The 27,075-nt window shown below is 43.0% G+C and overlaps 1 protein-coding gene across 4 annotated transcripts in view; it reads right to left on the bottom strand.

The window, feature by feature from the left end:
- The window catches only part of LOC112994481 (netrin receptor DCC), a 547,074-nt gene that overhangs the window by 273,799 nt on the left and 246,200 nt on the right, over positions 1–27,075 (bottom strand). For all 4 annotated transcript variants that reach the window (XM_026118858.2, XM_026118859.2, XM_064499826.1 and 1 more), the window contains exons 3-5: positions 24,051–24,335; positions 8,340–8,490; positions 7,872–8,008 (exon numbers count right to left, since the gene is read on the bottom strand). In XM_026118858.2, the coding sequence (XP_025974643.2) occupies positions 7,872–8,008; positions 8,340–8,490; positions 24,051–24,335 (573 nt within the window). The remainder of the gene's footprint in view (positions 1–7,871; positions 8,009–8,339; positions 8,491–24,050; positions 24,336–27,075) is intronic.

Below are 27,075 nucleotides of genomic sequence, written 5' to 3'. Positions count from 1 at the left end.
CATAGACATCTGTTGTTTTTATTTCTCTAATTCAGCCACCAATATGGGGAGACTCTAATTTCATTTTGCGCCTTCCTTGCTTGTCATCTTCTATTTTTTGTAACATATACAGCATAATCTCCTTACTGGAAATGAGCTTTGCAGAGCTCAAAGGTGCTGGGTGTTGTACCTACGACTGTATGCTTTTAAAAAAGTCTAATTAAAGTCAGCAGATAATGTCTGCTGTGCAGCTGTACAGTAAGAGCATATACAACCCCGGTCTGGTTCTGTGTTCGGTCTTTTCCTGTTTGTTGCTCAGGAGACAAAAAAGGTTAATTCATACTTAAATGTGAAGACTGCAATGTAACAACTGATATTATGCTTTAAAGTTTTAAAATAAAAATGTTGGAGCTTTTGAAAAACAGGGAATTTCCAAAGAAAAATTAACTTTTTGGCATGCCAATACACTTTAGAAGTTGGCAAGACAAAAGCTATATGTCTTCTGATACTGTGCATGGCTCAGCCCTACCACCGAGGCTAAGCTTTTCCCATTACCTCTAATGCAAATGGCCCAGATCCTCCATTTCCAGCTTAACATATCAACACCATTCAAAAACCTTCTGCACAACTCGATTTTAAGGGAAATACGTAGTGGTAGTATATTTAGAAGTTCACTGGACCTATGAAGGGAATTCTCTAACAGGCCCTCAGGCTCCCAAATCTCACCAAAAGGCAGGATTACCTGCAACAGCCAACCCGGGCTCCGACCTCTGAAAGCCTCCCACCGAGCCCACGCTCACAACAGCTCCGGCACACAGGACGCCGGCCCCCCTCGTCGCTGCTCAGCTCAAGGGCATATTTAAGAAAAGCAAGCAAGCACCCAAGCACCCAGCAAGCAAGCACCCAAGCACCCAGCAAGCAAGCACCCAAAGTAATAATAATAAAACTTTTCAGGCTCTAAAGAGCAAGTAGCCTCTCAGCATCGCTCATGGTCAGAATTGGCTCCCAGAGTCATCGAGGTGCTTCTCTAAGTCCCATGTAGCACCCATGCCCAGGAGCAAACAGAAGTCTTCAGAACCTGCATGCAAAGCCCAGCAGAGCCTAGAGCGAAGCCCGAAGGCACACCAGAGGTGCCCGAAGCAGGTGCCGGGGACAGCAAGCCATGCCACCACTCCCTGGCGCGGGTGACCCCCCGGCTGGTACGATGCTGTAGTACTGCTCTACGTGGGCAGGATTTTGCATATAGTCCCCTTCTTTCTGGGCTGGGGGAAGCTGGTAACCGACCGCTGCAGGGGCCATCACGATAACCATCGATAGTTAACACGCATTCTCCTGAGGATTCAAAGGGATTTTTGCACGAATATTTCTCCCTTCAGCATACACCTGTATATCGTACCCAGTCACAGCAATTTTCCTACTATCAGCCAAGCGAGCATTAGTATCACTGAGCTCGTTAGGTATATTTATTTTTAATAAGGCTGATATAAACACCAATATTAGCAGAAATTGGCAACATCTGAGTTTTACTCAAGTGCTTCTTACAAGCATCATGTGCTCAGTAAGTATTTGATACTCAAGATGCTTTGACAAGAACGACACTTTCAGACAGGTCTGAATTAGGCACTCAGCTCCCTCCTAAGGCAATACAAATTAGCTGACTGCTCTGCTGCTACTTTTTTTTTTTTTAAACAGAAATTACTAAAAATAAATTCTTCAAACTGCTCTAAAACTAAAGTACAAACACAACTGAGAAAGGTCACACGGGACTGCTTGGTAGCCAGACTGCTGCTCCATCTAGTCCAAGATCACCCCCAGGACTTGCCAGCACCAGCAGGGAAATGCAAGAAGTATGGTGATGATAACTATAGAATAACATATGCAGAGCAGGCATTTATTCCCAACACCAAGTGGTTATGTCTTTTTACTCCATACACAAGATTAAAGCAACCCTGAAGTTCACACGCACACATGTATATTGTTGAATGTTCTCATTACCCATAAAAATATGCCAAATCCTGGAGTATTCTGCAACACTGTTGACTTCAGTGTTAGACTCTGATAGTTAATTCCACAGCTTAATCTAACACTGTTAGACAGACTAAAACCCACAAACCCAGAAATAGTTTCCTCAGTTTTAAATTTGCTGGAGGGATGCTAGCACGCTTGCCTGCTCAAACATTTTGTCTGCCTCAAAGGTATCCAGTTACGACATCCAGTTATGACATGACATGAGCTTCTTGATCCATTGAGGGTGCTGGATAAGCTGGTCCTTCTGTTCGGACTGCTCAGCTGAACTATTTTATGTAGTTTAAGGTTAAAAAAAATCAGGATGTCTAGCGTGTTCACACACAAAAGGAAAACTGTTAAGTTTCCTGCAAAACTCTGCTGAGTCCGATGTTCGCACTGACTCAGCGCGATGGCAGACTCCAGGCATCACGCGATGCTATCTGGTACCCCATCCTCAGCTTTTTTATTAATAAAATACTCTTCACACGTCAGTCTCAGCAAACAGTTTCTTTTCCCAACCATCACTTGAAACGGTTGCCACGCTTGTGTTTTCCCTCTGTTCATCCGCACCACTACAAAAGGCAGAACAAACCCAAGATGGGGAGAAACCTGGAGAAGTCGGGAACAAGAACCTGCCAGAGATTGCGCTACCAAGAAAAACGCATGGTGTTACTCGGTGCTGCGCGGTTTGCTGTTTATGCCAGCGCAGACCCCCTCAATGCCAAAAAATCATTCATTTCTGCCAGAGGGTTATATAGATCTGCTATTTTGTGTCATGCAGTAACTGTGATTTTTAGTTTCCTAATTAAATAAAACCCTTGGATGGAAGAATTAACACTCTGAGATTAGCTACAGGGTACCCTTAATAACATTATTTTCCCAGTAACAGGGTTAGTACTCACATCCACATTAACACTGCGTGAGCATATCACGCTCCCCCTTAGCACAAGGCAACAGTAGCTAAGTGATTTCCAAAGGCAGCATTTCAGCTTCAATCATGTAACATTCATTTCAAACGTGGTCCAAAAGTATTTTTCCTGGATAGAAAATAACTGCTCCTGCAAAGCCATTAAGCTCTATTGATTATATAATACATTTTTTTTTAATTTTCTAAATCAGAGGGAGGGAACATGGAAAGAATTATTGATCCATCCAGTCCAGCACCTTCATCTGAAGAAGACGAGCTGCGTTTGGGCAGGTAAATCCAGTACTGCCAACAGCCTCCAGCCCCTGCGCTTCCTCTGCTGTTCCCAGCTCTCAGGCCTTGCTGAACGTCGGGTGCCTATACCATATCCGCAAGGAAAAGCGCCTCTTCCCAACGCCCAATTTAAATATTTGACTTTTGTATTTTCAGGTCAGACTACCGTGCAAGCTCCTGGACGCAGCGTGACGCTAACGTTAGCGTGCCCTCCTGCAGCCTCGGGCGCCTTCGCGTTGCAACTTCCACCCAAACCACCGTGCGAGGACCAGCGTCTCGGCTTCACCCAGCTGCCGGGAAAGGGAGGCAGGGCAGCACACCCGACACCTCTGTCTGCCTGACGTGATTACGTACAGGCGGTGCAGGGAGGAACAGCCTAGGCTGCCACGTCACAGACTCAAAGTGCAAAGTAATACCTGGAAGAAATAAAACGAAGGGTATCCACATTTATGTTGAACGTTTTGGTACTGAAAGTTTTAATAAAGACGAATGGGAGAGAGGTCGCCTGTTTGGAGGAGATTGTTCCTTATGTTCACTGGTCTCATTTCTGCCTGAAGTAAGCCATCATGGAGTTACCTCCGATCACTGTGCTGCTGGATCCTGCCATCCCACGAACACACACGCGATGTGCCAGAAAGAACTATGAACGCCCATCAGAGGAAAACCGAAAAGTCTTCTGTGTTTGGTTGCTTGAACGAGATAGCTAGACTTGAGCAAGTTCAACCTACCCACTGCGTGCCATCATGGAGGAACAGATCCTCAGATTACTCCAATTTCCTTGGCTTCCCCTGCCGTAGCGTTACTGAAAGGCCTATCCGCTGAAGCTCTGCCTGCTCCTCTGGAGGTTTCTATGAGTGGATAATCTGTATTTTGGAAACTGGTTTTCAAGTGATGTATTCTATTGCTATATACCAATGGACTTGACTTTTAATAACAGCAATAGACTATAACCTCTTTCATAAATATTTCAGGATCTGTGCACTTGCACCAGATCAGCTTAAGCCGTACGCACAAAAGAAATTTTAGAAGGCTTATCGTTTCTCACGCTCGCAGTGCTAGCTCGGCCAAGCAACGTCACGTCAATGCGGCCTTCCTTGACGCGGCTCCCTGCTGAACAGACTCCCACCCGGGAAGGCGATCCACGCCCGCTTTACCCAGCGCTCTGCACCAGGCGGATCTCTGAACAACCACTTCGCTACCGGGATTTACGCAGCAGAGCTAGAACTAGAATGAGAAAAACAGGCTCGACCAAGATGTACGGTGCTTGCTATTCTTCATCCTTGTCAAAATGACTTAGGGGATTTTATAAGCCACTTCTCTCCCATGGCAGCAGCCTTATCTTGGACGTAGCTTTTCTGCTGCAATGGCAAACACGACTAGTACTAAAAATACTTCATACCAAAAATCCCCTAGTAAAAGGCATTTGCGTACATGGCTGCAATTTGGAAGCATTTTTTGTTTGTAGCTTACAGATACGAATGCTCTGTAGAAGTTAGGAACAGCATTTTTCTGCAAAGACTATCTTTCAGATCCAGATTTTTTGCTTTCGCGACTACTTTCTGTTGGTCTAGGCAGTGACCTGTCTCCAGACCAGTGCTCCTGACCTAGCACTACTGTAAAATCATTCTCTTCTCCATTACTTCTTAGGGGACGTTTTAGGAAGAGAAGATAAGAAGTTTGTTACCTCAATTAATCTTAACAGATTTAAAAACAGCTATGTGATTCAAAGGCATTGATACTGCCATGCTGAAGATCTACCCTGCAAGGAACAGTTGGCCAAACTCCCTCCCCAGGCTCGGCAGTGCAGATATTCCTCCTCCGCTACAGCAGCACAACCAGAACCGTAGCTGCGTCTCGGGTACAGCTAAGGTGCAATCCAAAAGCTGGGCGGAAAGAAAAGAAATGATGTACGACAGCATTTCAGGATGGCCCTTCACTCAGTTATGAACACCCACAGAAACTCATTTCTGCAGAATTGGGTCCTGGTTCTTTCCTAGGACCTGAAAACCCAGACATTTATCCCACCAGACTGGGCTGCCATCAGTGAGACCCCACAGGTGGGTGTAGGGCAGGGAAACTTTCCGAACGGATGGGAACACGTACGGAGTTAGGCTGGGGGGTTTCTTTCCTAACATCAACAAAGCAAACTTTCAGGCACATTTAACAGAACATAAAACAAACAAAAGAAGCTATATCCAAAAAAAAAAAAACAACCCTCCAGCAGGCAATAAGTCCAAATGAAAAATACACTTCTGAAAGCTAGAAAATATGTAGAAAGGAATTGTAATTGATACTGGTTAACATATCTAATCATTTCCAAACATCTGTTTAAAGATTAAGCCCTTTAACAGTAACTAGATAATCTGTATTCTATCTTTTAATTTTCATTGCATAAGGAGAGGTAGCTAAAATATCGCCAAAACAACATATGCATGAAAAAAAAAAAGCAAAATATGTTACTTCTTCTTGCAAATCCATTCACTTCTTGCAATTTTAGGCCTATATCCACCACACAAGTGATTATTTTTAGATCTTTAGAAGAACTAATAGCAACTCCATAGTGAAACACATTCAGTTTCTTGCAAATAGCTTCATTACTTAAAGATCAAAAGCATCCTGTCACCATGCGATATGACTAGCTTTGATCTAACGGTGTCCACTCACACAGACTTCAGAAGAGAAATACTGACCTGCTTAGAGGTTTTTTCCACTCAAACTGTATTCGAACACGTTAACAATCAAAGAATTATGTTAAACAATGCAAGTCTTGCAACAAAATACTGATCAGCAATTTACTCCATTAACCAGATTAACTCCAAGGAAACATACAGACATATTTTCATTTGTACCTTACCAAAGGAAAATAAATTAATTATTCTGTTCATAAGACAGAATGATTAAATGTGAAATTGCAGCGCATTTGAGTATTTCCTACTGGTAAGGATGGAGTCAGTAAATAAACAGATTCTCCGAAAGTTAGACGCCTTGGTGTATCGCTGAGGAAAGAGGTATCAGACCATTTCTGCCATCACCTGTGCAGCTTTACTCATGTAATTTTTTCTGAATTCTTTGAACAATTTCTGTACCTAGCACAAACATAACTGAAAAACAACGATACATGTTCATGTAAGTGTCGCCAATGAACAATCTACTCGTAAAAGTTAGAAAATCTACAGAAATACTGTGCCTAAGTTGCATATCCAAAATTTTCATCCATGTGTGTCACCCTCCTGTCACGCACACCTCAATACGGGAAAATGTACACACCTTTCATTTCTACACGATGCACTTGCAGAAAACAGTGCAACAGAGCTACAGCTAGGCATGTTACAGTCCGCAGGAAGGCATAGAATTAAGTTTTCAAGAGGCACGTAAAGGACTTGGATGCAAAATTCCTATCAATTTTCACAGGAACTGTCTGGTCAGGAGCAATCTGTGTGATAATCTCCGCAACGATCCTCCAGCCACAGTTGCTCACACCAGGAGATATCACAATCTGTTCTTAGGGGAGGAATATTAACGTGATTTGTCGCTACTTCTCAATCAGCAATTAGTCACCCACTGCACACTGGATTTGAAATCAACATCTTTCAGAAAGGCAAATAAAATATACTACTCAAGAGGTTAACTTCCATTTCAATATTTGATTCGTTACAATGAAAACAATTTCATGATAAATGAAGTGAACCTTTGCAATTATAAAGCCACATTTTTATTTTTACCCAGTAAAACAATGTATTACATCAATGTACCTGAAGAAATAGAACTGAACCTTCCATCATGAGTAATTATTGTATGTTATTATGGCTTGATAAAAGGATATTGTTATACAAGCACTGAATATCCTATAATCCAAATTAAGGCTCTGTTCACTAATGAAAGTATTTTTTACGCATAAGCTTTAAAGCCAGAATGCAAAATGAACAGCGCGCTGAAATATGCTATTGTTTGACTAAGTATTAACTATGTAGTTCTTTAGATCTTACTGAACAACACTAATGCAATTTGCTATTGTTCAATGATTCAAGTAAAGAAAAAAGGCAGCTCGCAGATTTTAACATATTTCTGATTCCATTAGCATTTGACATGAGGAAGGAGTGTGCAATTTAAGACACCTGAGAAAGCACCTTCTATCAGCAGTGCTCTTTTTCACGAGGACGGGAACAGTGGGGACCCTCAGCACATCGCTGCTGAGGGAGCCCCTCCACAAAGTTACTTGGGCTCTCGTTATTGTGGTGATCTTACCGTATGGACTGTTGATGACATTGGATAAAAACAAGATCCCAGTAACAGCCCTGTTCCTCTGATCCCACCATAGGATCATGGCAGGAGCCACGGCCCCTTTGGTAAGCAGCATTGTGCACAAAAGCGATGCCCGTTCCAATGTCAGGAGCAAGGCCCCAGGAACAAGAAACAAAGGCAAGGACCGTGTTCAGACCGCAGTGACAATTAGCATCTGATACCGTAAGGTGTTTGGCAACAGCAAGGCTATCCAGCCCTGCAGGAGGTATCAAAAGATTTACAGGACTTGGTTTATGTGCATGCGAATACCTGATCAAAGCAGGGAGGGAACTGCACAGTCTGCAGTTACTGGAGCTCTGAAAATAGAGCCACAGTAGGAAAGGGAATGATTAAAAGTGTTCTCAGAAAAGCAAAGTGGATCCAGTTGATGGAAACCTCTACTCACCCATCACCGACAGCTCTGCGGAGCCACTGCTGTTCTCGTTTTTGTAGGTGACGACACAAGTGTATGTCCCAGAATCATCATCAGTCACATTAGATATGAGTAAGTTACTGCCAGCCAGCAATGAATACTTTCTGGACCTGAAATATTGATAACATACATCCAGAGTATGGTAAGATGGTTTAGCTTTCTTTCTAGAAAAAATACACATAATAAATTATCCATAAACAGTTCTCAGCTGTGATTTTACTGCTAATAACTTCACACTTCCATTTTAAATGTCAGCCTAAAAGTCTCTCGTAACACGTGATATTTATGATCAAATTCCACCCCCGGATTTGATGCAGAGATTAACCGTATCAGAAGGAAGAGCTGTGCCCAGGCTGGTTATTATCCCGGAGGAAACCGCAGCGGCCTCCATGCCCGCGCCAGGGGCACGAGCGCTACCCGAGACACCCGCCGCGGAGGTACCTGAGCGGCAGCACTTCGTCTCCGCGCAGCCACGTGAAGGTGGGATGGGGGGATCCGGACACGCAGCACTCCAGGACGGCATCCTTCCCCTCCGTGGCCACGACGCTCGACGGGCGCTGAAGGAAGAACTGCTGCCTGTGCAAACCCGGATCTACGAGAGGCAAAAGAGACGGTTATCGCCCAAAACAAAACAACCAAAAAAGAAAGCTTTTTTCCTTGGGAAAGGGGAATACGAAACTGCTGATCAATAACGCACCCAAGAGACTGCAGCTTTCACAGACTTTTTCTGATGGGGAAAAATAGAAAATCATAGTAGAGAGACATAAAAAGCGTATCAAGTGGCAATCTCGCCGACCGCTTATGGGTTGAACCCAAGGGAGCAATTGCGAGGCAGAACACCACCATCTTTCTGGAAGGTGAGAAAGGAGTGTTTATATGCCAGGAGAAAGATTAGGTCTCGGAAAGCCACAGGAAAAGGCACAGCCACGGCGGGAAACGACAAAGACGGATATGCACATAAGGTTAAGAGAAGTACCGGATTAATGATGCTGCTTTGGAGCTGGAAGAGGGATGTTCATGAACATGAAAGGTGAGAGAAGAAAAGAAAGCTCCAAGTAAGGTCGAGGAAAACAGAGAACATGAAGAATAAAATAACTTGAAAAATCTAAATTGCAAAGGAATAAGGAGAGAGATGAACGGCCCAAATTCTCCTTTGCCTTACAGGGAAAAAGGCAGGAAGAATGAAGGACTGGAGAAGAGCAGGCAATCCTATTTTGATATTGCACATACAGTAACACACATCCAACAGCCAGTGTCACCGAGGAAGTCATCTTAGCCATTCGCAGGGAACTGCATCGCTCCTCTTAATGCAAACGAGGACATGCACTATTACCTTAGTATATACAATTCAGTATAAGGTAGTTATCAAAGCAAAAAAACAAAGCATTTTTTCTTTTCCTAAAATTAGTTGCCCAAAGATGAGAACAAACATGAAAATGCAGAACACATGTAAACAAGAAGCGTAAATAGCAGCTAAATCTTAACACAGGAGCATCTCCTCCCCTCCAAAAGCACTCAGTGCTGAAATCGCTAAAAAGTCATCTTTGATTAAAATAATGATCCTAGCCAGCATGGAAGATGTGAGCAGCAATAAAAAGCACAGCGATAAAAAACAGGAAAGATGACAACAATGAAGATTAAATTTAAAGTTAGAAAATGAGACAATAGGTAATCGAACCTGGAGGCTTTACCAAAACGTGTGGCCAAAAGGGTTATTCAGATACAGGGGGGAAAAAGGCAGCTCTGGAGGCAGCACAGGCTGGATTTTAGATGAAGCTGCAAAACCCTAACACGCACAAAAATAGTTTAGTATGTATTTCTGCTGTGTGCTTTGAGAAAGCAGGATAGCACATTCTTAGAGAGACGTGAAATACTTCTTCACTATTTAAGGATAAATTTTATATTAAGGATTTAAGTTAATAAAGTTATCTGAAATTAATCTTCGATTTGATGGATAACTTTGTATCATACATTAAACTCTGGAAAGAAACCGCAAAAGACAAAACTGAAGCTGCCCGCGCAGAAGCACGTGCCCGCCTGGGCCAGGGGCACGGGGCTCCCCAGACTGTTATCCACACCGGTCAGCGCCTACAGGCAGAAACCCAAAACCCGCACAGGCGGAAAATAACAGGAGGAAAAGTTGCAAGTTCAAGTCCATGAAGACGAGAACATCCTCGTTGCTCAGGCAAGTCCCCAGGAAGGGCCACCACCGCCGTGAAGGTGGCAGGTGGCACCTCAGGTTTCCACCGACGCTAGGAAGACTTGGGGGTACCTACCATCAGCAGGCCACAGAAATTACGCTCTTAGTCTGTCCTTGTGGCCAGACAGTAAAGGTTATAATCAGTTTTACTACCAGAGGAGCCTGCACAGCATAACTAAATATATTTTAAGTGTCAAGCAGCAAAACTGTCGCTGTCATGGCGTGCAACGCTCATCTTGCCATCAGCACTTGGAAAGAAGAATCCACCTGCTATCACAGACTGCTGCAGTTGACAAACCACAACCTCCAACCCTGGGCCACCTTTGGGGGCAGGAGTGGACCCCCACCCTCAAAAAATAGCACAGGAGCCCAGGAACGAGGACGGGAAGGGGGATGTTCACTGAAGCTACAACTCTGTAGCCGCAGGCTTACACGGATAACCAGCACCTCGCTGTTGGAGAAACTCCTGCCGCGGGAGGAGCAGCACAGCTTTCAGCAATAGGTTCCCAATCCAAGCACGAGCGGAGCACAGTGCCCCATGGTTGCTCCCATTTAAGATCTCTTCCCTTTGGGCTTCACCTCTCAGATCCATCAGCAGTCTAAGCAGCTCCAAGAGCTAGCAACGTCAACTTGCATATGCAGTGGGTCAGAGCTTGTTTTGTTGCATTAGAGACTAATGTGATTCTGCCAGAGAACCTATTGATTGTACAAATTTACTGTTCTATTGTTTTGTTTAGCAATAATCAATGAATAAACCAATACAAAATATTTTAAAGATTTTTTTTAAACTTATGAAAAATGCTTTCTATATTCAAATACTATGAAAACAGGCAGAAAAAAAGAGAAGACGGAAGAAGTACACCATCCCTCTCCCCCAGCGAAGACCTCCCGACCCGCGGCGCTGCCCGGGGCAGCCGGCTCCGACGCCCCGGGGAGCAGAGGAAGGGCGAGCACAGCACCCAGACAGGGGCAGAAACTAAGCAGCATGTGTGGGTGTGCAATAAAATAAAAAGACAATTGTAATTGTATTACTAGTATTACAACTCGTTCTGTAAATAAGTATTCTAACCGCACTATTATTCTATTTTCTGTGATAATCAGATCTAGACTAATGACGATTCTTGAATTAGACTGTTAAGATTTTCATTATACTAGCAACACTCCTGGCTGTACTTTTTATACATATAAGAAAAGGGTGCTTCCTCCTTGTCCATAAATAAGATTTTAAGCATAACAAAATACTTAGAGCACTACTGAATGTTGAGGCTCTGTACAGGCCCAGGTTAAGCACGCGCTAGGCAGACCTGCTGGATTAGGTCTTTTGTGGTCCTTGCTGGGGGCTTGCGTCCCCACCGGCACCGCGCGAGAGACCGTGCTCAACTCGAGATGTCTCTGTGCACACACATGATGCTGAACTACAGACACAGAGATAACTGTCAGGTCCAAACTGGAGGTGCCATTTGGCAACACCAGCCCAGAACAGCCCTGCTTCTGCAATTAGGCAGATGTTCAGCAGAATCTTTTTAATTATGTTTTCAGAATTAGCCTCAGATTTGGTCTTCTCAGATGCTTTCCTGACATTGCTAAGGGGGATTCAGGGGCTAAGAAGCCTGTGTGTGGCCATATGAGCGTCACTGTTTCTTCAGTGCTCCATGCCATTGAACCAGCTATTTCCAGCTTAAAAAAATAAATAAATAGAGTAAAACCTATCAAATATGACATTTTCACATTAAGTGAGTAGATTTTATGACCAAAGGACCCACAGCAAGCTCAGTAACATCTATTTGAATGAAACACACTCTTCAGGAAGGCATGTAGTCTTGACTATAAAGATAGGGAAGTTCTTGTAACACCCTTCTCCACTTGATTAATCATGAGCACTCGGTACCTTCTCCCTGACAAGGCACTTGTACGCCCCAATCAAGCCCACATAATCGACCAACGATGGACGAGCTTTAGCAAATGAGAAGGTATTAAGTGACATCCTGGTTCCACCATAGTCATTGATCCGGTTCGGCCACCACCTAATCTCTTACACATCGTGTCATGTATGGTCTGAGCTCACAGCTCCATACCCCCGATCGATGGGCACGAGACAGGACATCTTTTGGTCATCTTCAGTATTGGTCTATAATCAAGCAAACTGAGAAATGATGCATCTACCTCTATCAGCAAGTGGCCCCTGAAACACCTCTGCTTTCCAGGATATCCAGCACAGAAGTGACCTTCAGCGCAAGATCTCCCACATGAAATACAGAGCTGCTCTCTCCCCTTGCAAAACTGTAATTCAATTATGTTTAAAAATGAACCCATACCTAAAATCAATTACAAAACAATGAGCTGTATGAACTTATTTTCCCTGAACAAAGCAAAACCTCTCACTTCTTAGCTAAGATTTTTCTTGAACACAATATCCAGTAATGAAGTTACTGCTATACATCTACCTTCCACACTCCCTAAACTGATGACACAGTTAAAATTCAAAACTACAAACAGGATTTGTGTATGTGATTTTGACATTCTCCAATAACAGTGATTTCTGCGAATATCAAGCTCTTCATAAAAAATATTTTCATAAAGCCTTATTAGGATAAGTCATTTTGTCTCCTTTTTATAGATGGTTATAGACTAATTGCAACATTTTGTGATCTGGCTAAGGCCATATAAGCAAGCTGAGGCAGGGAAAGGTCTTGAATTAATTTCTTCTCATTTTTATCAGAAAGGCATAGCTTCTATTACATGTTATCGGCATAATTAATGGTCAATGATTGTTCTCTCAGCAAAACCTCAGATTTGCCTCAGTATACATTGACAAGAGTGGAGGACATACATACTCTCCTACCAAATTGGTCTTAAACAAGCATAAGTCAAGAAGGTGTAACTTTTTTCTGCCCAAAGAAAATGACATTGCAAGTTCCCTTGGATCCAGCCCTGGAGATGCAGCACTTCAGCACTAATGAGAAAAAAGTTACTGCAGTATTTCAGCAACACTGCGTATTAGGAAAAAAAAAACGCTCACATAAAGAAAAGTGTTGCATCCCATTGTATTGCCTTGTACTGCACTAAGCTACTTTGTGCTACAGTGCATTTGTAAATGTTGCTCAATTGACAAAAGACTCCCATATTACTCCCATGAAATTTTTCTGAACGCATTTGGATAACACTGTACTTGGCCAGCACAATTTTATTTTTTATTGCAGCGGTTTTTATATTGCAAATTGCAGAACTGAGATGCCTTTAATGTGACACTGATGTGATGGAATATCTCTAAGTGTTCATAGTCACATTTCCAAATTCGATTAAAAGAGATAAAGATTTATACCAACTAAAACCCAATTTTGCTCTCTACTGTCAGCGAAGAAAGGCCAGCAAAATTCCCCGACCTGATCTCACCATCATGCCTGGAGGCTGAACACTTAATCCCAATGAGAAAGCAAGGGTTATGTGTGAACAGTGTTAGAGAAATCTGTCATTAAAGCGATACTGATCTCTCAATATACAGAATGCATTAAAACGTATAACCAGAATGTGGTTACTGCGATGGGATTTGCTCCTCTCCCTCCGCCAGCCCCCTGTGCTAGCAGTTTTCTGCTGCATCCCTTCTGTGCTCCCCGCCTAAGAAAAGCAAACCCAGCTCAGCAGAGCTACAGGACGCGACATGTCCAGGAGCACCCAGGCAGTACGGAGACAGAGACCGTAGCATCAGCACTGACATGCACCAGGGCATTAAGGCGTTCTCCCTACTGTAGGAACTTCAAAACACATTAACTAAAGTAAGAGGAAAGCAGTGCCGAGTCGCTGCTGGAGCCCGGGACTGTACATCAGGGGTCCTGCTTCCAGCTTTAATGACGACTTCTTGTGCTGCACGCAGCTTCCCCAGCCATAACAAAGACAAAATATTTACAGGCCTTTCACTTGTTCTTTGGGATCCTTAGATAAAAGGATAATATAAAATTTATTACGGATGTGACTGTAGAAGTAGAGAAGGGGCCCTGTTGTTTTGCTTTGCCTTTTTTTTTTTTTTTTTTTTTTAACAAGACAAGAGGAAGCAGCATTTTCTCTGACCATTAGTTTGAAAGGCAAAAACATAACAGGCTGAGGAACTGCTCCACAGTTACATTATCTTATAACCTTAAAATGGAGAATGGAGCTGAGACAAGAAAGTAGTAATATACATTTACATTCTTCCTTTCAGCTGTACCCCAGAGCTCTGGCAAACGTTGCTGTGGACCTGCACTGTCCTCGAGATGCAAAGACGCAAGCCAGGGAGCAGTGGTTTGATCCAGCTGGTAACCGAATCTAAAGAGGAGCTGAAAAGAGATTTTTGATGTGACCCCATGAATATAACTTGAGAGAGAGAGATTTTAAATTAATTTTGCATACTCCCAGTCCTTGTCTGAGTTGAAAAGATCAAAAACAAGCTTAAACCAACCCTTAGGAATGAGCTGTGGCAGCCTCAGACTGATTCATAGCTTTTAATGGGTAAAGGGGACAATCTTTTAAGTCATGTTCACATGGCTATCCTCTAACCTTTCTCCAAAATTTCTGAAAATGTGGTCACCCAGCTGGACCCCCTATTCCAGCAGATCCCACACAACCTCAGCCCAGGAGTGATGGAGCTCCTCTGCCACCCCCCGGCAGCCACTTGCTTGTTCTCGCATTTCACTACCCTGCCCCACAGCAGCTGGGGGGTTTGTTGTTTGTTTTTAATATCAGGAGCTCCAATAGGTTTCTTGCAGTCCTCTGGAAAGTTTTCAGTATTCAAAATTTATGGTCAACAATTAATGGTCCAGAGAATATCTCAGATTCTCCAGGACATTTTTTATCCTGATATGACCACCTTAAAACATCCGATTTTGGAGAAGATTTTTAAGTCAATGTCAAGATAGCACTGGAATAAAAAAAAAAACAAAAAAAAACCCAGATACTACTGTTTAATATCCAATGCCTTGTGTAGAAGCACTTTTTTTCTAAAATTAGTTTAGAAATTTTATTGAACATTTCTGCCTTGCAGCCATAATTATTGAAACCTGTTCTACCACTTTCATCCTTTCAGAATAAATTCATAACAAAATTGTTTCAGTTGCATTTTAAAAACACAGCTGTACTGTACTAATTCTTCGCATCTTCCACATCTTTGATTCCTTCAGGTCTCCATGAATCCTGGACTTTGATTCGTAATTACTATTAATGGATTTTTGCCCCAGCGTTTAGAGCTTTCCTTAGTTCCTTTGTAACCAATCTGCTGGGGGTAGGACTGGGTTTTCCACCAAGACTGCCTTTTCTCTCAGGGTGTTATAGCAACATGGGGTGTGTGTGTGTGTATATATATATATACACACACATATATATACATACACATACACACACACACTTAATTTCCTCAATAGCCATTCAAATCATTCCACTTAAACTCTCCATGTCAGTCTGACTCTTGCACAGGGGAACTCTCTTCTGTTTTAGAGATAACTTTCCAAAACGTTGTGGAGATTAAAGAGTCACGTGTGTTTTGCTAGCAAACTGGGTCAACGGCCAAAGAAGAAAACAATGCTTCATGTGCTAAAATGCACTAAAAAGCTGTGAGTTCATAAAAAGGCATAAAAGGTGTAGGAGCAACACAAAATTCTCTGCGTTCGCTGACTCCAGGAACCCAAGGATGAAGGAGAACAGGATTAATTCCCTTTTGCCTCTACAAGCAGAAGTCTGGGACACAAGGGTGGATGGAGTGCTTGGGGCCCTCTGCTTCTTTAAACTTAATCCAGGACTTTTTAGATCTATTTACCCTGCAAAATAAAGGGATCACTCTAGCAATCCAAGAGCCCTTCCTTACCTGTCCTCCTTGTAAACATCTGGCAACATCTCCTACTCACTCCTGGACAATCTTGCATACTACTGCACAACCACTAGCCAAGGTGACCTGTAATCTGCAGCACTGGTGTAATACAGCTCTGAAGCTGGCAGAGCTGAGCAGGAGAAGACCCCGCACTGGTAGGACTTGCTCATCACGTTGTAGAGACTTAAAGCAAGCACTCCTCAGCTAAATCCCAGTCTGTAACCCATCATCCCTGATGTTCAGGAGCTATAATAGTCAAAACACCACTGCTTATCAGCATCAAGCAATTTTCATTATTAAAACACTAATGCCATTATTTAGTATAAAACAAACCTCAAAGCAGGAATGCAAAGGCTTGTTCCAACACTAGAGAATTCTCTTTTTGTTTGCAATTCCTTTGGACTGCATTTGGAGAGCAGATGCACTGATAAATTTAAATTGAAGAGAACCACCCAGCTCTTTTTCTGCTTACCCAAATCTGCAAACCAGCCTATGGCCCACGAGCTGACAGTACAGCGTCCTCACATCTAGCTCAATTTCATGAGGTTAATCGCACACCGGTAATCTCCAAAAAGCAACCTATGCCTTCAAATCCATTCAGAAAGAAATTACACAATATTTTCTTTGGGCCCTCGTTCTGATCTAAATCTGTGCTTCAAATATCATGAGTGTTGAAACCAATCCCATTTAGACTGATCACTGAAACTTGTACATATTTAATAAATCTAAATGCTCATTTGGCAACTAGCCAGGGACTCAACAGTCCTGTTGAGGAGGAGACAACAGCTCTTTAGTAGATATTAGTTACTGTTCTTATGATAGCAGTGATCCTGAGATGAGCTCGGCACTAAAAGGGCACACTAACCATAAGCCTGTATCTACTTGCCTGCTTATTTTTCCTTCCCACTATATAAATTTCTAAACATGGTAAACTGATACTTTTTTTTTTTTTAATAAAGTATATATTATTATAGAAAACTTGCGTATTTTAATGATAAAATATATATTTTAAGCAAATGGTTTAACCTGTTGAGAATACCTCCTTGTTTTGTTCTATAATCAGTTTATTAAGCACTAATCAGATTCATCAGGGGTGGGAATCACTCCTCATTAGGTTTAATAAACATTTGAAACTTAAATTTTTGTTGAAGGTTAGAATATAAGTAGCTTAAAAATGAACTCAAACGCAATTCATTTTGGCAGCAGAATATAGGACTACCCCTGTGCAGTTTATTAAATAAAGCTTTTATAAGTAGGAATTTTCCATTTCGGATACATGTGGGAAGATGATAGCCCTTCCACGTACGCATGAACATCTTGCACTTCCTACCTTGTTTTTAGATTTGACTTTAATAGATGACATCTTAGAAGGAGATATTTACCAAACAAAAAAACCATATTTTCCCCCAAGCCATTCAAATCCTACCAATAAAAAGCAAACCAAAAAAACCAACCGCGAACTGCGCTGTTACTAAGGAACGTAACGTTTTAGGTGATGACAAATCGCTTGGCAGTCAACACAAGCCTCAACGTCCAAGTGGTTTCCTCCTAATAAGATAAGAGCGAAGCCCTTTGGGGTGCTCGCCCACCCCCTCAGCAGTGCCAGCGCTGCCGATCCCGACCAGGGCGAGGGATTTGGTGCCCCCGTTCCCAGGGCAGAAAGGCAGAAGGAACGGCTATCGCTGTCTGGCCCGACTAGCTGCTGACCACGGGCCATGGGATTTTACCAAGCAATTCCTGCTTTGGAGCCGGATCATGTGAACATGCTACATGCTTTTTTTTCCCCAGAAGGAAATCCAACGCCCATTTAAATGCAATTAATGGAAAAACCATGGCATCCTTAAATAAACAGTGCCAAGGACCATCACTGATTTTAAGTGTACATTTTTTTTTCTAGTTGCAAGAATACCACTTCAGGTTTCCATCCATCAGGGTTTTTTTATACCCTTGTGCTGCAAATTAAAGAGCCTTTTCCCCCAGATGAGCACTTGCAGACCACAGTAACATGAGTTCTATTAAAATATCTCCTAGATAAAGCACAAAAAATCCCCCATGCTTATCAAAAAACAGGCTTTGTACAACAAATATTATACTTCTTTCCTGAACTATTATTAATTTATCAGCCTTCACTGCCTCAGCTCCTGCGGCTGGCTGGAAGCTCGTGCCCCGCCGTTACCCACGCGGCGGGATCCTCTCCAGAACCGCCGTGGCTCCGGTGGTGACTGCACACCCGGCCGCATCCCTTCGCTTGAACCAGGGTTGCGGCACAGCCGGTGCCACGAGCTCAGCTCCTCGCACCAGCCCCATCGGCCTGCAGCGGGGACCTGACCTGCGCCTGGTATTAGGCAGCGCTCCCCCGATCTGTGCATCTACAAACCACCTGAACTCCAAAGAATGACCATAGTTAGGCCAAGAGATCCCGGCAGGAAATAAACACCGGAGAGTGCATATAGGATAATATTTTGCCTAAAAGGATATTGTGGTTAAGGTAAAGCAGTGACTTGGACAACTACCAGCTAAGAGAAAACATACACCAGCGCAGAGACCCTCGCTCGGCCGAAAAGTCAAGAAGAGATCTTTGAGCTCTCTTTACATCTCATACAACCTCAATGTATTGCATGAGAAAGTGATGGCTGAGCTTCAACAAAGGCTTAAGCTTAGGCCAATCCTTCTCCGAAATATATTTAACTAAAATTCGTATCACACAGCAGCATCTCCTGCATTTCCCATACAGACCTCTACCAAACACGCCGCCCTCAGACAAGCTGCCTACTACGTTTAGATTGCTATTCAAAATTAAGCCGAAATTGTGATTTTCGCTGACGCACAGAAGTAATTCAGAAATTCTGTGCATACTACAACAGTGTATTTAAGTCACTCTAACGTTGTAGTTTCTCATCTTTTAAGAGACAGAGTCACTTCAGTATCAAAGCCAGCCTTAGCTCAGGAAGCAAACTGTGTGCGCTATTACTTAAACACGAGCACCAGCTTTCCCGCTGTTGTCATCGTTCTCTCCTCAGGTTTTTTTGTACAGTAATGTTATTTCCTCTAAAATAATTAGGAGAGGGTGTGTAGTTATTTGAATATTTTTTTTTCATGTTTTCAGTATTTACTGCAACTTTTCACTTGAGATTAAGTTTCTGGACCCTAAAGAAAACAAAGGCATTTCAATTAGAAAGGTGAGAAAATGTGCACTCAAAACAAACTTCCTCCGAAAAGCTGTGATGGCTGCTCAGAAAACTGAGAAACAGATAAAAAACCTCATGGAGAGCTTTCTGATCAGGTTTGTTAGCAACTTTTATACTAGTTCCTCTCCAAAATCTGTTCTCAAATGGCACGCACAGTCCTACAGGCAGATGGTTTCTGACAGAGGGTGTAGGAAGCTGAGCTGTTTGCAGCACGAGAAGGAAGTGTTAGGGAAACGTCTCCTATTCGGGACTCCTCCCGCTGCAGCGAGAGCGAAGGAACCGAGATGCAAGAGAGATGCACGGATATAACTCGGGTTTGTCCCGAGGTCGTACAATTCCCCCGTGCGCCACGGCATCGCTTCCCCAGGACGCAGCAAGCATTACTCAATACCAAGATCTCAATTAGTTCAATAAAGAATAAAAAAACACTGTCCTTGCAAGTCAAAGAACTTAGGTGACCACTATATACTGACTTTCCATAAAGGTTCTTGTGTAGCATGGCAAGGGACAATCACAGTTGTGGGGTATGTACAAACTGTTGATCCATATGGCATCCGTCTGTCTTTCAAAGATGTGACTCATTCTCCAGAGGAACGTCCTTCCCTGGGTTGAGGTCCTCTCTAGACAGAAAAGGGGGAACCTCCCACATTCTTGAGAGCCAACACCATGCAGCTGCTTTGCCAAATATTTTAAGATAAGCGCTGACTTGTGAACATACGCATATTGGCTTGTGGGCTCATCTGAACAGTCGTTCATAGGTTGTCACTTCTCTCACTGATCACCACATCAGCGAGGTTTATGCTGGCACAGAAGCATGCCAGAGAAAACACGATACGGGGATAGCAGTAACAGAATTGGTCACAGAAGTACATGAAGGGATCAAGGTGCTCTGCTAAGATAAACCTGTCTTCTACTCTATGTTGTAGGTAGAAGGGTTTGGAGGTATCATTATTTAATCAGTACTTACACAAGATGGGGGGCTATCTTTGGGCCTGCAACTATGTCCAAGGGCTGAATATTGAACGTGGAGCTGTTGAAGGAAAGATGCAGCGGGGGCATCTGGTGATGCACACCCAGCAGTTTGCAGCTTATCCCACTAATATTCTGCCTTCAAACTGAAAGTAAAACTGGAAGTTTTCCACTTCTATCATTTCTGCTTTGATATTAACACCCAATTCCTACCACTGATGACCTGCTCTAGGTACTCATTAGCACTGGTTGAACAAATGAAAGTGTCGTTTTTTGGATCAATTAAAACTATTCATAAGTTTATATTAAAGTTATTGTTCTAGGTAAAAGTAAAAAAAAGAAAGAAAGAGAGAAAATTATTAAAAACCTGCTAGAGTAGTAAAAGCATTTACATTGATTTTTTTTATATTAATCTGTGCATATTTAATTGTAAAGTCACATTTAAACATGGAGATTTTTCCTGAGGAAAAGCCTGTTCATTTCCTGATAGTCTTGTGTTTTTCAGTATAACTGATGACCAGTGAAACCAATTCTTAACCCATAGCTCAAATGCTCAAAATAATGATAAAAAAGTACTCTGGCTTTGAAATAATAATAAAAACAATTGCTCTGACTTGCAGGTATTCAATATATTCCTGTGGAAAGACATTTCTTGGCATCCTCACACATGTGATAATGCAAAACACAGACTTCAAATATGCAAAACAAAATGATACTTGCAATGTTTCTACTCTTGGTCAGATTTTAAATAAAAAAATAGATGAATATACTCTCTTGTCAGTCAACATATCCTGGGAATGCTACCAGCTAGGTAACTCTGAAAGCAAGGAGCCAACTTACACTAACATATAGGAAAGGATATGGAAAGAACAAAGAACAGATTCGAAGATGTGAAGTACATTCGCTAACAGTTTTTGTTTGTTTAGAAACACAAAGTGCTAATTGCGTTTCATGTGAGAAAATTCCAGTGAAAGCTTGTACAATTGAAGACCAGCCAGCAGACAGAGAACAGCTAAAAAAATATAGACACTTGATAAGATATTGTAATCTCACTAGCCTTATATAGAAGGAGCTACACTTGTGTTTTATGATCCTACCAGTGAATGCTGAAATTAGTAAACACAACTACATAAAGTTTCCTTTAGTGATTCAGCTAAAAATTTCCTGCCTAGTGCCCTGTCTTATCTGCCAGGCACGTTAATGCATCTACAAAGTACTTCCCCCCCCTTTGGTAAAGGTGGTTTGAAGGCTTATCATTCATTAGTTTATACATTGAGTTAAACTACAGATTTTGTGCTGGTAAACTGAATTTTCCTTTTTTGTCCAGAAAAGCACCAATTACTTCATTAAAGTATTCTTTTCTCCTCCCTCTAACATGTTTGATGATGTGTGAAGGCGTTTTCTACCAAAGGAGAGAGATCTCCAAGAGAAGAGAGATCTCCAGACCCACCATAATGTCAAATCAAACCAGCAGCCCTTCAACCAAAGCAGCAGAAGTAGTATTCATGTTTCTCCCTCACTCTTTTCTCTTACATTCTGTTTGGAAGCTGTAGAGAAGATTAGAGAATACTAGCCAGGATCACAGCCAATTTTGCAAGTACCATTACTTTCGGAAGTACTGGATATTCCAGTACTTTGATACTCACAAGCAGGTGAAACAGGAGCTCCTAGATGGACCTCCTGGTATTTGTTGCATGGGCTGCACGTACAGAAGCAGGAAACCCTACTTTGGGATATGAGAATTTAACTTTGGCTATTCCCTCTACTTATAGTGCAAATCCTGACAGTTCTGCTGAGCATTCAAAGAGATCACAACCGCTACAACAGCAACGTTTTTAAAATACAGAGAAGTACGATACGCTACTACCTAAGGCTCTTCTTTTGGTGCCTATTCCTTTGAACAGGATTTAAGAGATTCTTTTCTTTTTCTTACTAACAAGACAACCAGCAGCAGCATTCTGCCTTTGCTAGTTGTGGAAGAGGAGAATTGCAACTGAAAGTGGATTTTTGCCAACAGCTGAAAATAGGAGAGGCAAATTTAACAGCAAGGTATCAGATGGTGCTGAACCAAAGGATGCACATGATATCAAAATTCACAAGAAGCTCAATAAGATCCGGATTTGTGTTTCAGCAACACCATTCATTTCTTGTAATAGTTTTGTCTGTTCACATTTGCTGAAATGAAGCCTTTAGTACTTGCCCTAAGCCAAAGTCTGACTGACTCCACGAGTTCCTTGTGACATATTTTCCACGCTATTTGCTCTAATGTTTCCCTGGTATAAAATTTTAACATGCTGGGAAAAGATAAACGAATTCCCTTCCCTCCTATGGGCAACCTAACAGAGGCCATTTAGCCAGAATGTTAATAACCAAAAACTGGAAAAAGGGAGGCACCAGTCTACAACGCATCAGAAAAGGGGAAGAATGGCAAAACAGTAATTCTCTGAGAAGCTGAGAGAAGTCCTTCAGGTCTATGTAAAAATTTAAAGTTCTGTGATATTCTTAATTCTCATTAAGAGAACTGAATTCCTCTCTCCACCACCCCCTCAATGGGCCTTAAATCACTGTTAACTGTCCAAAGGCAGGAAAGCCTAGGTGCTTCTACAAGCACAAGAAACAACCCATGGCTCCAAGGCGCCTGGAAGCCCCAGGAACACCAGCTCTGTGGCAGCCCATTATTGGGGAGGTCTTGCTCAAATGCTGGCTGCCAAGAAGACAGGAAAAAAACCCTGCACGGTGCAGGAACTCCAGGTGACGTGGTCTTGCCCTGTTGTCAGTGATAGCTGCTCTTCTGTTTTACAGCTCTGAAAAAAAGATCAATACCTACTGCCGCAGAAACTGAGGACCTGGGCTTGGGTTTTTAATTCTACATTTACAGGTTTGGGGTTTTATGTGGGTTATTTGTTTGTTTTTTCTTTTCAAGCATGAAATCCCAAATGCAGAAGGCTTGCTCTCCCAAATGCACTGCAATAAACTCCAGAGCTATATAATGCCCCTGGAAAGGAGAATCAGCTACTACTCTCATCAAGCTTCACAAGGGCAAATGCATGGACACTTCCTCAAGAGTGATTCTGGCCATACCCATTTCCATAGCATCTAGGCTTCATCTCCAAAGTCTGGGAATCCTGCGCACTTATCTCACTTAATGAAGAAGAAGAAAAAAAAAAAAAAAAGAAAGTCATGCAAACCAACAGCATATGATTAGAAAAGCATATCCAAAGAAATCCTAGAAGTATAGTAGTTGACAGCATCCCTGCTCCATTTAATTAGTGGTTGCATATTAGCATGCAGAACTGAAAGGGAAGGGGATTTTGCAGGAATACCCTCTTCACGTCACTCTTTCAACACTCAGTTCTTGATGGTATCTCTAGAAACATACTGCAGTGGTAACTGTTTACTTAGCTGATAAGTTTATTAAGAGGGGGAGCAAGATGCTCATTTGGCCATGGGCTGTTATGACTAAACTGTGTCAGATCCCAAACTGTGGTCCTGGAAACCCAGATCACATCAGGCACTGAAGTATCCAAGCAACCCAGCTTTGAGTATATAAATTCGGCAGCTAGTCTCAGATTAACTTTCTAGCCAATGGCGGGAGAGGAACACTTCCACAGTACTTTGGGACAGTAATTTGGGGCTATTCCCAACACTGTGAGATAAGAAGTACCCATCTCACCTTTGACTACATAAAAAGACCAGCTTCACACGTTTCTAAATTAAGTACTCGAAGTTAGGCAGCGTGAATACTTTCCTATGGTGTCAACTCCTCATCTTTGCATCCAACTGCTTCTAAAGGTCTCCAGGCTCTTCCATGTAAAGAAGAACTTGGAAGCTTGTAGAAGTAACTGGAAAGAAAGTGGGATAAATCAGCCTCGTGGCCCCAGGAGGAGTGACTGCTGTATCAGGGAGCAAAAGAACATCATCAAACAGAAGAAGGAGGCAGCGTAGAAGGATGTGCTGCTTACCTGCCAAAACTCGGACTTCTGCATCATTTCCAATTCTTGAACTCGCCGGATTTTTTGCAAGGCATCGATAGATTCCGCTGTCCCCCGGCTGAATCCTGCTGATCTGTAAAGCTCCAGAGGGCAGGACAGCAACCCGCGTGTCCGCCGGGCTCAGGAACAAGTCCTCCTGGTTCCTCTGCCAGTGTACCACGGGCATGGGCTCGCCGACGACTTCACACTTCAATAAGATTGTGTCTCCTGCAAAAGCCGTGACAGATTCTGTCTGGGAAAGAAACCTCAGTGGTCCTGAAAGCACAAGTAAAAGAAGCAATTACATAGCTGCTGAAAATAGAAGCCGCGTGCTGTTTCCAAGCTGATTTGGATTTGGTTAACAATCCAGACTTAAAAAAAGTGATATTCTGAAAAATACTTTGAGATCGCAATGATGGCTGGGTGACTAATGCTCTTTCCTCTGTAAATTACACTCATTAACAGCAAAGAAAAGATGTGTTATCAACATAAAAAGTAACAACCTGCAACCTGTTACTTCCAAACCCCCTCGGCAACAACTTTAACAGAAGTACAAATACGCTATAATGCAACACAAACTATTCAGAGCAGGATGACATTCAAAGGAAAGCAAAACCAAGCTTACATAAGATTAGGAAAATGTTACTGTTGCATCTTTCTGTTTCGTGGAGTCTTTTTACCAAACCGCACATCAAACTGCCTGAGTGACACATGCTCCAGAAAGACACGACCCTTCGCACGGAAGAAATAAGGAACCCCACCGGTGCAGCACGAGAGTGGGGGAAGATGAGCGGGGCTGCAGCAGAGCCTAGGAAGGCCACAAGACACTTTCTGCTAAAGAAGATCCTTGCAATCCATCTCTTCCAGACACACAACCTGGCAGGCTGTGCCTGGTTTCTCTAACAAGGGAAGCTGAAGTGCTGGGGCCAGATGCAGGTATTTTACTCCCCTTCGAAATTGCATTCAGTTGTGGCAAGCTGAAAACCAAAACAAGACAATTGCGACTTGAAACTCTGCAGGCACAAGATGCCCTGGAAAAGGGTGGAAAATTGCCTTCAGTGGATCACTGAAGACACTCAGGGCACAGGACAGCAAGTGTCTCCCACATGCTACAGAAGAAAAAACCTGCAAGAGTAGGACACAGCCTGCAAGATTCAAAGCACACGTCAGGGATGATCACGGACCTGCTTAACTGGGAGGCTGCTCATCTGCTCCAAGGAGGTACCAAGTCTTCAGAAGGGCAGGAAACTTGCAGACACTGAAAGCAGCTAAATTGCTATAGAGAAACAATTTTTTCCCAGAAATCCATGCAATAAGCCCATCAGCTGCTCTGTTGGGGAAGTGAAACAGTGACAGCGCTGGTTCCCTTGCAGACAGACCTATTCCCAGCATGGACACGTGGCACAGCACCAGGTATCGACCAGGCCACCCACCTGCCACCGCTTACCAGCCCCCCTCTCTCCCCGCCTCGGCCCCGCCAACTCGGCAAGGCCATATCCAGCATGACCAAACTGCAGCTTTAAAAAGCTTTCGAGGGAATGCAAAGAGTTACTGCAATTTTTCTTGTTAATAACTCAATCTGAAAATTCAGCCACCTTCACTCACCAATCCATACAGAGCACAGAAGAGGCCATAAAACCTCTTTTCTCTTCAAAGCTCAAAAAACATGTATAATAAAATTTATGGCTTAGCATTACAGGATCTTGCCAAAAACTTTTGCTTCGTCCCAGGGACGAGGCAGTAACCAGCTTTCCCATGGTTATGTGCAGAACTCATTTCTCTCTCTGCAGGATCGCAATATATGAGATCTTAAAGCTATCACCGGGACTTACTTTACAGCTCTCCGAGTTTACACTCATCTATTTTAAAGACGGTTTTTGAAGCCACACAGATGCCTGGATCACCGGGAGCCGGCTCAAGGGAATGGGCCAGTGAATGAACTCAGAAAGCCACTTTTGGAGACTGGAATTAAAGACAGCGCATCCGCGGCCGCGCTCGGCTCTGCAGCCGAAGCACTGCAGACGCACCGTGCTGCGTCCTACCCGCACCGCCTTAAAAACCCAGCTGAAAGCAGCACCCAGCTCCGATTACCATGCAAGCCGGTTGGCAGCCTATCAGGATCCCCATCTTCCCTTACAGAAGACCCAATTATTAAGCAATTAAAGTTCACTTAATAAAAAGGCTTATCATTTGGGGGACAGACCTCAGGGTCTGCAACGCGCTTAGCTATTAAATATTCAGCAATTTAGTAGCACTCAGTACAATCCCCCGGAGAAGCAGCGCTTTAAATGCTTTGTTTGTTTCAAATTAAAGTCTGCAAGGTTACTTAACATCAAGACAAGACCTTTTTCACTTCCAATTCACACAATAGCTGAAGGGCAGGAAACCAAAGTAATGAGAGAAAGCGCCGTTTCCTTCTGCTCAGCTCAGAAAATAGGAAAGAGCAAAAGCACGGGTGAGCGAATCTGGAAATAGAAATATTTCAGGAACTGCTGCTCTTCCATGGGCTGGCTTCCAAAAAGTTGCTCTTCTTCGGTTACTCTCTACGCTGTTCATTTGCTCCAAGCCCCAGCCCTGGAGGACCGGCCTGCCCGCTGCACCGCAGAATCAGGACAGACCTAACAGCGTGTTGTGCCTTCATTTGCAGAAATACGAGCCAAAGGGGCCCCTTTCTCGCTGCAAACCCCATCTCGCAAAGCTGGGAGCAGTATATCTCGGTGGAGATCACACCGAGGAACAGCCACCGGTCACGGACTTCTGAAGAAGCTAATCATGGGAAAAACGTGAAGCTACCAGCATACATGTAGCAGCACTTTTACAAGAGGCGGCCAGCCAGGGAGCTCCTGCAGTAAAGGGCAATACAGCCATGCTCAGCACAGCCTGTCAGGCTAACGAGAAAAATTCAAATGGAAGATATTAATATTCCAATAAAAATTAACATTAAGAAGATTTTATACATCTTTGCATTTTTTTTAAACATAAAACTCAGGCAGTTAGCATTTATAGGGATGAAAGT

This window comes from Dromaius novaehollandiae, chromosome W (assembly GCF_036370855.1).
Source record: "Dromaius novaehollandiae isolate bDroNov1 chromosome W, bDroNov1.hap1, whole genome shotgun sequence".
In the NCBI taxonomy this organism is placed as follows: domain Eukaryota; kingdom Metazoa; phylum Chordata; class Aves; order Casuariiformes; family Dromaiidae; genus Dromaius; species Dromaius novaehollandiae.
The sequence above is the reverse complement of the archived record's forward strand: the minus strand, read 5'-3'. Positions and strand labels throughout refer to the sequence as shown.